Source organism: Megascapheus bottae, chromosome 3, assembly GCF_031878675.1.
Source record: "Megascapheus bottae isolate mThoBot1 chromosome 3, mThoBot2.hap1, whole genome shotgun sequence".
NCBI classification, from domain to species: Eukaryota; Metazoa; Chordata; class Mammalia; order Rodentia; family Geomyidae; genus Megascapheus; species Megascapheus bottae.
In genome coordinates this window covers 6,333,898-6,346,818 of record NC_143511.1, presented here as the reverse complement: position 1 = coordinate 6,346,818, position 12,921 = coordinate 6,333,898, and the positions used below count along the sequence as shown (strand labels likewise).

General features: G+C 44.1%; 1 protein-coding gene and 1 pseudogene across 9 annotated transcripts in view; both read left to right on the top strand.

Annotated features, from left to right (window-relative positions):
- Nucleotides 1-7,412, top strand: part of LOC150064885 (spermatogenesis-associated protein 31E1-like) — a 72,186-nt gene extending 64,774 nt beyond the window's left edge. For all 9 annotated transcript variants that reach the window (XM_090329511.1, XM_090329515.1, XM_090329513.1 and 6 more), the window contains 2 exons: nucleotides 3,249-3,306; nucleotides 4,679-7,412. In XM_090329511.1, the coding sequence (XP_090185637.1) occupies nucleotides 3,249-3,306; nucleotides 4,679-6,701 (2,081 nt within the window). In that variant the 3' untranslated portion in view covers nucleotides 6,702-7,412. The remainder of the gene's footprint in view (nucleotides 1-3,248; nucleotides 3,307-4,678) is intronic.
- Nucleotides 7,413-11,650: 4,238 nt separating this feature from the next.
- On the top strand, nucleotides 11,651-12,405 carry LOC150064884 (pre-mRNA-splicing regulator WTAP-like; annotated as a pseudogene).
- Nucleotides 12,406-12,921: the final 516 nt, after the last annotated feature.

Sequence of the window (12,921 nt, the reverse complement as noted above, 5' to 3'; positions counted from 1 at the left end):
GAGTCCAGAAATTTTGTTCTAAGTCTGACTGCTCTGTAACTTTATTATTTCATTATATTAGGTTCCTGTCTACAGTATTTTTTTTTTTGCTAGTCCTGGGCTTGAGCTCAGGGCCTGAGCACTGTCCTTGGGCTTTCTCAAGGCTAGAGCTCTACCACTTGAGCCTCAGCACCACTTCCAGCTTTTTCTAGGTATGTGGTACCAAGGAATCAAACCGGGCCTTCATGCATGCTAGGCAAGCACTCCACCACTAGGCCAAACTCCCAGCCCCGTGTTTTATAGAAATTATAGTATGACAGAAAACTCCTTTAATAGAGTGTATAGCTTCTTAAATCAGCAAAATAATGTTTATTTTCTTCAAAGTGAATCCAGCAAATCAATTGGGTTGTTTGTAACTCAGCAGTCAAATCATTTAAGAAATGATTTTGGGACTGGAATCCACATATAGATCTTTCTTTGTTGTTGTTTTACACAAGTGGGGTGAAAAAGGTGCTTTTGCTATCACTTTGCATAATTATACGAAGTGATAAAAGATGGAAAATAAAAGATGGGAGTACTGTACAGTTAGCCCAGAGGATAGACTATATAATTATGATTAATAAATTAGAAAAAGAAAAACTTTGGAAGCATTTCAGAAATAGAGATCAGAAAACAGAAACATGTTCAGGAGGCCGAGATCTGAGGATCAAGGTACAAAGCCAGCAGGGCACAAAAGAACCTGAGACTCTTAGCTCCAATTAATCTCTAGAAAACAGGAAGTGGGGCTTGGCTCAAGGGGAGGGTGGTAGCATTGAGCTGAAGAGTTCAGGGACAGCACCCAGGCCAAGATCAAGTCTCATGATCCACATAAAAAAAAAAATTGGAAACACATGTTTCTCTCAGGTGTATCTACATGATTTTTTTTTCTTTACTAGAAACATTGATAGGAAACCTTATTTTTACCACAAAAAAAGCATAATGATGGCATTGATAGTGGAAGAAAAACACTTTTAGCTTAAGAAGCTAATGGTCTATAAGGATCACACAGATGTTAATTTGATTAGGATTTATAGGTGGGATTGATGACTAAAATCTGCACCTTGATCTTCATGAAAGTCTAGAGGGATTAAGATTGCCACATTGTCATTATTTAAGAGTCCCAAACAGCCGGGAGTTTGACCTAGTGGTAGAGTGCTTGCCTGGCATGCACCAAGACCCAGGTTCGATAAAAGCTGGAAGAGGTGCTGAGGCTCAAGTGGTAGAGCTCTAGCCTTGAGAAAGTCCAAAGACAGTGCTCAGGCCCTGAGCTCAAGCCCAGGACTGGCAAAAAAAAAAAAAAAAAAAAAAGAGTCCCAAACAGCCTAAATAGTAGATCTGCTTATGCTGTTTACATTGACACATAGTTCCAATGAAATAGACTTGAAAAGTAGTTTGAAGGACATTCAAACTAGTCATCCAGATATTTAGTTTTAAAAAAAGAATGAATGAATGAATGATCTGTAAAAATAGTATTCACCTCAAAGGCTTGAGTGATCATTTTATTGAACATTATAGAAATTTTAAAAAAAACTTTCTTTGTTTGAATTTTTTAAAACTTATTTATTTTTTGAATTTTTTTTTTTGTGGTACTGGGGATCGAACCCAGGATATTGCAATCAGTAAGCAAGCAGTTTACCATGGAACTACATCCTAACCCCAAAACTTCTATCTTTTACCTGAAAATGTTCTCTACTTTCTGCAGCAAGGTTGAAATGCCTTCTGTGACTTCCTCGTTCTTTCTGAAAAATCTCATTGTGCTTTTCTCGCAGAGTGACAGGTGAGAAGATTACTGGTAAAATTATGAGAAAAGGCCACATTCTAAGTCATCTGAACTAGTTTAAAGTAGAAGTTTTGTTGGTTGGTTTTCTAAATCAACCAGGCTCTGGTGGCTCACCTCTCTAATCCTAGCTACATAGGACTGGGATCTGAAGATTATGATTCAAAGCCAGCCTAGGAAAAAGTCCCCAGGAGACTCTTATCTCCAATGAAACACTCAAAAACAGGAAGTGGCTCTATGGCTCAAGTGATAGAGCGCTAGCCTCAAGCAAAAAGAGGCTCAGGTACAGCAATCCAAGTCCCAAGTTCAAGCCTCACACCTAAAAAAAATGAAACAACAAACTTTCAAATCATTTAAAGCTTATAGATAATTCTTTCACTGGCAAAAGGCGGGGGAGGGGGGAGGTGGCAATGGCCAGCCTGGGGCTTGTATTCTGGGCCTGGCCACTGTCTCTGAGCTTCTTTGCTAAAGGCTACCACTCTATCACTTGAACCATACCACCATGTTAAGCTTTTTCTGCTTCTGTGGTACTGAGGAATCAAACCTAAGGCTGCATGCATGCTAGGACAGCAAACAGAACCACATTCCCAGCATGTACTTGTTTTTTCCACCCTTATAAGAGAATGGAACTGCTTTTGGAACAATTTCTTTGTTTTGCAGTTTTACTTTCTTTGAAAATAGTGAGGGTGCTGGGTTCCAACTAGGATTCTACAAAAGATAAACTACTTGGGCAGTGCTAGATTTCAACAGCAAAGCACAGGGAATGGGCTGACATCAGTCTTTGACAGGTTGGACAAGTGGAATTGGAAGTGGGGAAATGGGGATATACAAAGCCAAAAAGAGTGAGGGATGTCTTCAGGGAGGGGGAAGGGGCCGTGGAGCAGCCTCTTCCTCTCTGCCCTTCCCCCTCTCAGAGACCCTTTGTGATAAGGAGGCCACATCACAGATGCTTGAGTGTGTGATGTGACAATGAGCTTCATTGCCTGCTCCTGAGGACAACTCCCACAGCTCAGTTGCTCAAGAGCGACAGTGCGATTCAGATGATGGAGAACCTTCTCTTTTTTCTGAAGAGCGACAGTACCCCATGGCTGACCCCCAGCACCACCACTGGGGCAATGGATATGATCCTTGCCTTTCTGTGTGGACTGGGGCTCTTTTACCTAATAATCCCTTACATACCCGGTAACCCACCTTTACCTCCACCTGACAGACAGAAAAAGCTGAGGAAGGTAAGAGCTCCCAAGCCAGACCTAGCAAAAATGACTCTTTCTCTCCACTGTCATTTCTACTTTCCAAGTCAAGAAGCAAGAGTAGGGCAGGGCAGGGTTTGAATAGGCATGAGGTCAAGGAAGAGAGGCAGAATAATTTTCAAAACAGAGAAAGGCTGAGGAAATGTGAACATCCGTACCATGTCAGGAGGAGGAAAGGACCCAAGTCTTTCTTTGTCTTTTAGTGTCGTGTGGAGAGGAGAGGACAGATCAAGAGCCAGAAGAAGAGCAGCACCATGAAAGGTAGGCTGTGCCCTTCCTCCTGAGGGGGGAGGATCTTGTTTCTGACAAGCACAGTAAGGTTTTTTTTTTTTTATTTTATTTTTGGTCGGTCATGAGGCTTGAACTGGACCTAGGCATTGTCCCTGAGGCCTTCAGCTCAAGGCTACTGCCCTACCCTGGAGTCTAGCCCCACTTTCCATTTTGTGAAGATTAATTGGAGAAAAGAGTATTAGGTCCATTTGTGCCCAGGCTGGCTTTGAACCTTGATCCTCAGATCTCAGCCTCCTGAGTAGCTAGGATTACAGGTGTGAGCAACTGTGCTCAGCAGAGAGCCAGATCTTAGACAAAGTCAGTGACAGAGGCCTTTGAGAGAGGCTCCTGCAGTGGACTTCAGAACTGGGGTCAATTTTCAGGTTCTGTGCTTGGAATGATGTGCAGTGGGTCAGGTGATGCCTGTAGCCACATGAGAGCATGGGCGGGGCCTGGGGAACATTGCTACATGGATTGGAGGAGAGATGTTTGGTCCCTACTATGGACCCATTTTTGAGGGTCTTTAATTGTCCTACACGGAATTTCTGAAGATCTTGGAGGTTGAAAGAGGTACCATATAAGCAATGAAGTGCTGTGATTCTGTTTTACCTTTCCATACTGTGGCTGTGGGCAGAGGCTTGGGACCTATTTTTTATTTCCTGGTGCTTGCTATGCAGAGGACCATTTGAGTCATGCACTCAGTGCCTTTGTGCATTAGGTATTTTTCAGTGTCACCTTATGTGGAGGCCAGGATGGCCTCCTTACCAGTCCAGCCTGTGTCCAGCATGTGCTTCCTGTGTCTGAAGAAGACAAGTAGTTCATGCCACCACAGCCACCTATTGTGCTTTTTTCACAGTAGGGTGATAGACATTTATCTCCAGTCATTTGTTGAGAAGAAATCTTGCAGACTTCTTTTGCCTAGACTGGGCTTGAACCCGAATTTCTTGACTCCCAGGAAGGACTACAGGCTTGGTTTACTATGTCTAGTGTAGACTTCCCATGGTCTCTCACAAGTAGACATTTCATTTAGCCACCTATAAGAAGCAAGGGCCTTCCTTTGTGTGCCATAACTCCTGGCTCTGTTTCTAGATCACAGAAGTTCCCAGAAGCAGCTGGAAGAGATTTATGACCTAGTTACACTTCTGTACTAGGATTCTCATGTATCCCTTTGCCTGCTTTTTTTCTCCAAAGAATGGATGGGGAAGACTTCAGATTAGTCTGGGAAATGACTGAACAACCAGATGTAAGACAGTAAGGTGTTTGTAAAACTAGCCATGAACAAGAGATACTCATGCTTGTCCCTCTTATCCACCCATCTGAGCCTGGCTTGCTGATTGCAGTTTCTGCCTCCTATCTCCTACAGCTACCTAGGAAATCTCCATGACCCCAGCAGCTTTCATCACCTCTTAGGAGGAGATGGCCTAGGTGAGATGTTTGATTCAGAATGTACTGCAGGCCATCAGTCACCAAGGCAGCCTGAGGAGGATGCTTTTACGAACACTGTGTCGCCACGGGCCTCCCCAGCTCCTGACTGCGTGCATGCTCTAACCTCTCCTTTGTCACCAGTCCTGATCTCTTCCTCAGATCCTTCTGGATCACAAACCCAGAGTGTGTTTCAACCTCCAGAGCCTTTGATTCCTCCAGGAGGCATTATATCTGAATCACCTGCACATTCTTCTAGTCCAGCCTCCTCTCCTCCACCTGTGGCCTGCCTCCCTCCTCTGCCTGATCCAATCCTCAGTCTTCCACCATGTGATCTGAAGACAGCACCATCAGGTACCACCCCACCCGACAAGGGTGGGTTGATTTCTGCCTCATCTACCAACACTGACATCCAGGAGCTGCTGGAGATAGAGAGCAGTGAGAAATTCACACTGGAAGTGTGTCAGGAGAGGGCAAAGGAGGGAGTACACAGAGTGGGGAATTCTCTGAGGAATGTGTTAAGCTCACTGGACAGTGACCAAGGCCCTGATACCCCACAACTGTTTGGGGACATACAAGGAAAACCAGAGCAGCTTGCTGGACCTCAGCAGCTCCATGTACCTGGGGAACACAGAAACCGCTTGGAGCAGGAGTGCACCCAGTTTTTCTGGGGCCTGCCCTCCCTGCACAGTGAGTCCTTATTGCACACTGCCTGGCTTTATAATGGATCATCCTCTGACCAATGTCCATCTTTGGCATTCAACCATGTTTGCCAGGCTGAGCCTCAGCCTGAAGATGCCCCATATATTTCCCAGGCAGAGCATCTGCCCCAAGATACGGATGAAGCTGAACTTTGCTCACAAAACTTTCCACCAACAGCAGCTCAGGTCCCTACTGAGCCCCCCCTCCCATGCTCTATCCAAAATCACCCACCACTTTCCCAACCCCACAATAGGGATGTACCTTATCCTCCACTTCAGCAACCATTCATTATAAATGAGCACCAAGATCTAGAAAGATCTCCTCAGCAATTAAACTGGAGGAAAGATTTAGCTTCTAAGTTACAAACAACTGCAGAAGCACTTAGCCAGCCCACTGCCATCCTTCCCCAGGTCAGCAAGGCCTCCCAGACTTACAGGATGGCTTCCAGCCTTTGTGGTGATTCTATCCACTCCAGACTCCAGGAGCACAAAGAAGCCATCACCAGAGACAAACAACAGCCTGGCTGCTTCAGACAGGCAGGCTCCCAGGATTTGATGCACACTCCAGGCAGAGTGACAGCAAACGGTCAGTGCCAGGCACTGTGCATGCATGAACCCCCACCACAGCCATCCCAGACTCCAGCAATGTTAGCACTGAATGGCACACGCAAGGGTGGGAGGCAAGATCAGGAAAGGGAGCTTTCTGAAGATGGAGCCTGGAGTTCAGGGAGCATCCTAGTGAAGGGTTGGGAGGACAACCTTTCAACAAGCGACTGTCTGATGCCACAAAAATGTAAGAAAGTGGCATCTGCAGGGGCAAGCAATTATTTACCTAAAACCCCATGCAAGAGACATGTAGAAAAAGTCCTGACATCCCACCTGGGCGGGAAGTTGAACCAGGTTCAGGAGAGCAGGATCTCAGTGTGTGTGCAGCAACCCTGCCTCACTGCTAGCCATGCTTCTCCCCACTCCATTGCCCATGTAAATCCCAGCGATCAGTCATCCTACAAGTGTCTGCCATCCATCACAAACACCTCCCAGGAGCTTTCCTTCCTGGATCCCAAAACACTCCTGATTCTAGAAACACATATTGTAAGATACAGGGTGAGGCACAAGTGGGATCCACAACTGCAGAGCAGTGACCCAGGGACTCTCGCCTCCCATGCAACCCCTGCCTTGCCCTTGGCACAGCCTGCTGTTTCTGCTTCAGCCTCCATTGACTCTCGGGTGATCTCCAGTGTCAAGATCTTCAGAAAGGTCTAGTGGAGAAGATGGTTAAGAAAATGCCATCTCCCACATTACAAGGTCCAGTGTCTCTTCTTCAGCCTTCAGAGATGCTAAAAACTCAGAGCAGAGCTCTGTCTGGTGCCATCCATTGGACATTAGAGGCTTGACAGAAAGACAATATGGACATTCAATTCCCTGCCTACAGTTTCCTGCACAGAACTAGAAAGAATGGGACTGTTCTGGAGACTGGGAGGGGCAGACTTGAGCCAAGTGCAAATGTAGCAATGGCTCTGTGTGAGCCAGGAAAGATGAGTGGCAGCAATGCCTTTGGAGACCCCTGTGTTAGCAGGATCTCTCCAGACATGGAAGGAATGTCCCAGCTTTCAGAAGCTGAGACAAGTGCGATAGTGAAGATGGAAGAGACATGTCCATCAACTGGAGAAGCCATCATAATGAATAATCCAAACAGTTCAGGTCCTCCTAGGGCCAACAAAAGGCACTCCGCATCTCGTGCTTCTATTTTGCAAGAGCCAGTATTTGAAAGACTGAAATATTAGTCATTAGTGAGATTCAGGAGCAAGCAGAAATCAAATTGGCCAAAAAAATCCCAGCACCTTCCAGCTAGCATCTTTCAACATGGCCATACTGACAAACTCTCCAAAGTGAGCCTGCCTTCTCAGGCCTCTGGGCCTACATCCCAGCACATAACTAGCAGCACAGTATCATTCCCTCAAACTCAGTAGGAAATAAAGTTGGGAAGAAAGTTACAGCATCCTAGAGCTTGTGTCTTTCAACATGACCATACTGACAAACTCTCCACCAAAGTGGACCCACCTTCCTGGGCCTCTGGGCCCACCTCCCAGAACAATCCTAGCAGCAAAGTATCAACTCCTCAAATTCAAGAACAAGAAGAAGTCAAATTGGAAAAAAAGTTTCAGTACTATACAACTTGCATCTTTCAACTTGACCATACTGACAAAGTCTTCACCAAAGTGAACCTGGCTTCTCAAGCTTGTGGGTCCACATCACAGAACAAAGCTAGCAGCAAAGTATCAGCTCCTCAAATTCAAAATCCAGAAGTCAAATTGGAAAAAGAGTTCCAGCACCCTACAGGTAGCATGTTTCACCATGACCATACTGACAAACTCTCCACCAAAGTGAGCCCTCCTTCTTGGGCCTCTGGGTCCACATCCCAGAACATAACCAGCAGCAAAGTATCAACTCCTCAAATGAAATGTGGCCACTCACCAAGGAGAGTGCCCAGTCAGGAGCAGAAGCTGCCAGAGGACTCTAAAGTTGAGATTACAGGGAAGAATCAGAGGAAAATGTTTAATGTCTCTGATGGAAGGCAGGGCTGTAAGAAACTTGCACCAGGACTGCTGGAAGAAAGGCAGCCAGCTCTGAGGCCTTCCCACTCCTGTGGGCTTGGCCCCCTTATTCAGGTTGATGAACGAGGTGCCATTGGGAGGAAGACATTCCCAACTCCCCCACAGAAGACACAGAGTTCTCCAGAACACTGTGTGCAGAAAAGCATGCAGAATTGTCTGCCCTTTGCAGACAGAAGGCAGGAAGACTCCCTGCCCAAAGTCAAACGTTCACTTGTAACTCCCCAGAGCAGAGCACCTGATGCCCAGACACTCATGAGGGCTGTGGGGAAGATTATGGTAGACACACTGGGGCTTCCGCATAGTAATGGTTCGCAGCAGTTGCATAAAGACCCACCTCTAACACTGCCGGGAAGACGTTTCAGCTACCACACATGTCGCTGTGACCTTCAGGATAGCTCAATTCCAGACTCATCACGAGGATTCACAATACTCTATCAAAAACAAGTGAGCTGGAGACAGGGACAGAGATGTCCAGAGAATCTGTATGTACAGTCAATTTCTGCCAAAGTAGGCTAGGTTGGGTATATATCTTGGGGTACTTTCCTCCTTACCCAACAGACTATTCTAAATATTGTACCTTGTCTGATTTACTGGATCATGATTTTCATTGTTCCCAGGTAAGAAAAACATTCTTATAGTTTCCAAAATATGTAGGTACATTTCCTAATGCCTTCTTGTTAATTAAACTGTGTACTGCATTCTAATAAATTGATTTCATTGCAAAAATGAATTGAGAGATAATTTTTTTGAGCCAGACTGGAAACCCAGGGGGGAGGAGAGTTTGAATATCACAGTCTTTGAGATCTTACCTCCTAACACTGAGAATACAGAGTCTTTATCCATGAAAATGGTTTTGACATCCCGAAGCCACTGCTTCCTTGGCTCCAAACATCAGTTTTCCACATTCCACTCTATATTTACAATGTATCACTATTGGTGGATATTTTACATTTCACAAGGCAACTCACAAACCCCTATCAGTGGCATCTATATGCATGATAGTAGACAGGGCTCTTCTCCCTTGAATCACCTATGGAACTCCTACAGGCAATTCAGGAGGTTTCCAATGAATATGAGGCTAGCTGATATTCAAAATATAAGATAGAATTTTCCAGAGCTATCCAGCCTGCAGAATAAAAGAGCATGGATAGACCAGGATGGATCCCATGGTAGAGAATAGAGTAGGGCCTTTAATAAAGACAACTGCAATTACATTGGTTATTGGTACAGTATTCCTCCTTTATCCATAGTTTCTCCATAAATAAGAGATGAGTTTTTTCTGTAAAACCCATATCTTAAATTGAGAAAAAAAAAAAACAAGCCAGAAGGGCCTGGGAGTTTGGCCTAGTGGGAGAGTGCTTGTCTAGCATGCACAAAGACCTGGGTTTGATTCCTCGGTACCACATACATAGCAAAAATCCAGAAGTGGTGCTCAAGTGGTAGAGTTCTGGCCTTGAGAAAATCCAAGGACAGTGCTCAGGCCCTGGGCTTAAGCCCATAATTGGCAAAAAAAAAAAAAAAGCCAGAAATACAGTTGTGGCTCAAGTGGTAATTCAGAGAACGAGTTTAAAAAGCCAAGTTTGTTATGCAGGAGGCTGAGATCTGAGGATCAAGGTTCAAAGCCAGCCCAGGCACAAAAGAACCTGAGACTCTTATCTCCAATTGACCTGTAGAAAATGGGAAGTGGGGCTTGGCTCAAGGGTAGGGTGGCAGCCTTGAGCTGAAGAGCACAGGGACAGCACCCCGTCCAAGGGTAGGGTGGTAGCCTTGAGCTGAAGAGCTCAGGGACAGCTCCCAGGCCAAATTCAAGCCCCATGACCCACAAAAAAAGTGGGGGGGAAGCAAGATGGCACCAAAACGATAGGGACCTAGCCTAGCTCTCTCCCACAAAAAAAAAAAAAAGCCAAGTTTGAAAACAAGTCTCAGTAACAGCACAACATACAAAAATACTTTCAATATATTTTTATTGTAATTAATAGAATGGCTACATTATATTTGCCAGATAGAAGGTGCATTACTTTGCGAACATTGCTACCCTTTCTCGTTTTTTTCCCCATTTCCCTCTCCCCACCCTTCTCAATCATCCTGTTTTCACCCCTTACAAAAATATTTAATAAATTTAAAAACTAGTATCCTATTACAGATTAGTATCCTCACAGTTCACACCCATTGGTCCTGCTCACAAACTAGCAAAAATTGACAAAATCCCAGCTAATAAGACAAGAAATCACCCTGCAAAGTTTAAATTGGTCAGATGTGGCAGGGGGAGAAGAGCCAACCTTTTACTGTTACTTCTCAGGTTCTGAGAATAGAATAAAATTCAGGTTTATTAACCACCTCTGACTGGACAGTGTGCTTATTCTAATTCTTCCTCATACTTCTTTATCATTGCATGAACTTCTGGAGCACAAATCAAAACCATAGCCGCCTGCACATTTGTGATTAGTTACAAAGTACTACATCATTTCTTACAGGTATACAGAGAAAAAACTCAATTCCTAAAATGATAATGCATTTAGTTCTATAAAATGTTTAAGAAATAAATTTGCATAGAAATTTAAAGCTAATAACAAGGAGAAAAAAAATGGCAGAACCGAATATCCAGGAAGGAGTCTCAGTAACTCTCAAAGATAGGGCTCTTCTCCTGCTCTGTAGACCTCATGATAACATCCCAGGCTGGGGTCTGATGAAGGGAGAGACAGGATCCCAAGAGGAATCCAATGGCCCATTACAGATGGACTTCAAAGAGAAGTACCATAGTAGACAACTGACCCATCACATGTCTAGGGAGAAGCTGTTCTCTTTCTAAAACCAGAGTTTGTGGCACATGGTTATGCTCACTATGCCTTGACTGCTCTAATGCATCTGACATCAAAATGTTTTCCACTAGTTGTCTTATTCCAAGATCAAGTATAGTTTTATATTTGTCCCTACTCCTCCACATTTTTAATTTTTTATTGTAATTAATAGAGGGTTTACAGTTATATTTGCCAGATATACCCAGATATACCCTTCTCATGTTTTTGTCCCCATTTCCCTCCTTCCATCCCCTCCCCACATCTCTCCTCCCCTTCCCTTTCCTATTTCAAATAAATGTGTATACAGTATACCAGATTACAAGGTAAGATACTGTAACAATATGAGAATAATCAAGGGATGACAAAAGGGATGAGAAATAACATAGTACATTAAGAACAACATTCACTCATTATACTAAGAAACAAAAATATAAGTGTCTTAGCCACACCACTTGGAAATAGCAGAGTACAGGACCCATGTCTTCTGACCCAGGAACCAGTAGCAGTCCATTCAGACTTGTGCAAATCTGTACTAAAAATTAACCCCCCAAAGTCATGGCCTATCTCAGTCTCATGGGCCCAGAACCTCTTCTCTAGGTAAAGTGTGACAAATTTGAAGAAGAGAACCAGATTGGAAAGACAGCCATACAGTGGAGGCCCCAGTAGTGGTTCTTGATGTATGGAAATAGTCAGCTGAGAGCGCCATTGTGTGGCATCGAGACCCACAAAGGGGAACATGATGGGACCGGCCTGAGTGACTGGCGGCACCCGCGTGGCCTGGGTCTGAAGAGGACTCAAGATGTCCAACGAAGAACCTCTTCCTAAAAAGGTTCGTCTGTGAAACAGACTTCGAAGTTTATGGCACGAGATGAGCTAATCATGAGACCGAAACAGTAGGAAGCACATATCCAAGCTTTGGAGGGCAAGCTCACAGATCTTAAATGATGTTACTGGCTTAAGGGAGAGTGAAAAAAAGAAAACTAAAGCAGCAACCATAGTCTGTACGAAGAGAAACCATCCCTGTAATACGACTAGCAACCAAGGAACAAGAGATGCAAGAGTGTACTACTCAAATCCAGTAACTCAAGCAAGTCCAACAGCTAAGTGTTGCCCAACTGAGATCTACAATGCTGCATCCATCGATCAACTTGCTTCTCCTCAAAATGAAAGGAGAACTAGAACAGACTAAACACAAACTGGAACAAGCTCCAAATGAACTGAGTGCCTGGAACTTTATGTCTGATAGGTAAACAAATCGTACTTCCCAGTCAAAACTTTCCTGACAGTCCCACGGCAAGAAAGCTATGGTGGGTCAGCCAAGTACTCATTTCCACACCAAGACTCAGACTTTTTGAGCCAAACACACACATACACACACACACACACACACGCACACACACACATGCACGCACATTCTTAGACTGTCCAGCTTGAAATGGTTCATGAACCTTGCGTTTCAGCTTTTCTCTCTTCCCCTTCCCCTTGCTTCAGAGGCCTGATTTTCCATCAGACCATTCCAAAGAAGAGGCTACCTCCAAAAAATTCCACTTCTAGAACATGTGGACACTTGAGAAATGTTTCTGTCTGAAGAAAATATAGGAATGTTGCTCTTAATGTACTACTATGTTATTTCTTTTTTTTTTTGGCCCTTTAGTTAATCTCATATTGTTACTGTATCTGACTTTATTACCTGGTATATTGTATATATGTTTATTTGTTTATTTGAAATAGGGAAGGGAAAGGAGGGAAACAAGATGATTGGGAGGAGGGGGGGAGAGAAATGGGGACAAAAACATAAGAAGGGGTATCAATGGGTGAGAAGTAATGCACCTACTATCTGGTAAATGTAAGTGTAATCCCTGAATACATTACCCCGACAATAAAAAATAAAATACAGAAAATGGAGAAAAAGCAGTCTTAAGTCTGTGGCACACTGTGTCTTGAGACAGTTTGGAGGATTGAAAACCTAGAGATTTTTAGATCCTGAATCAAACATGTAAAATTCCTAAAAAAAGTAAAAGCTGGAATAATCATTGCTCTTAACCTTGAGCACAGTGACTTAGAGATACT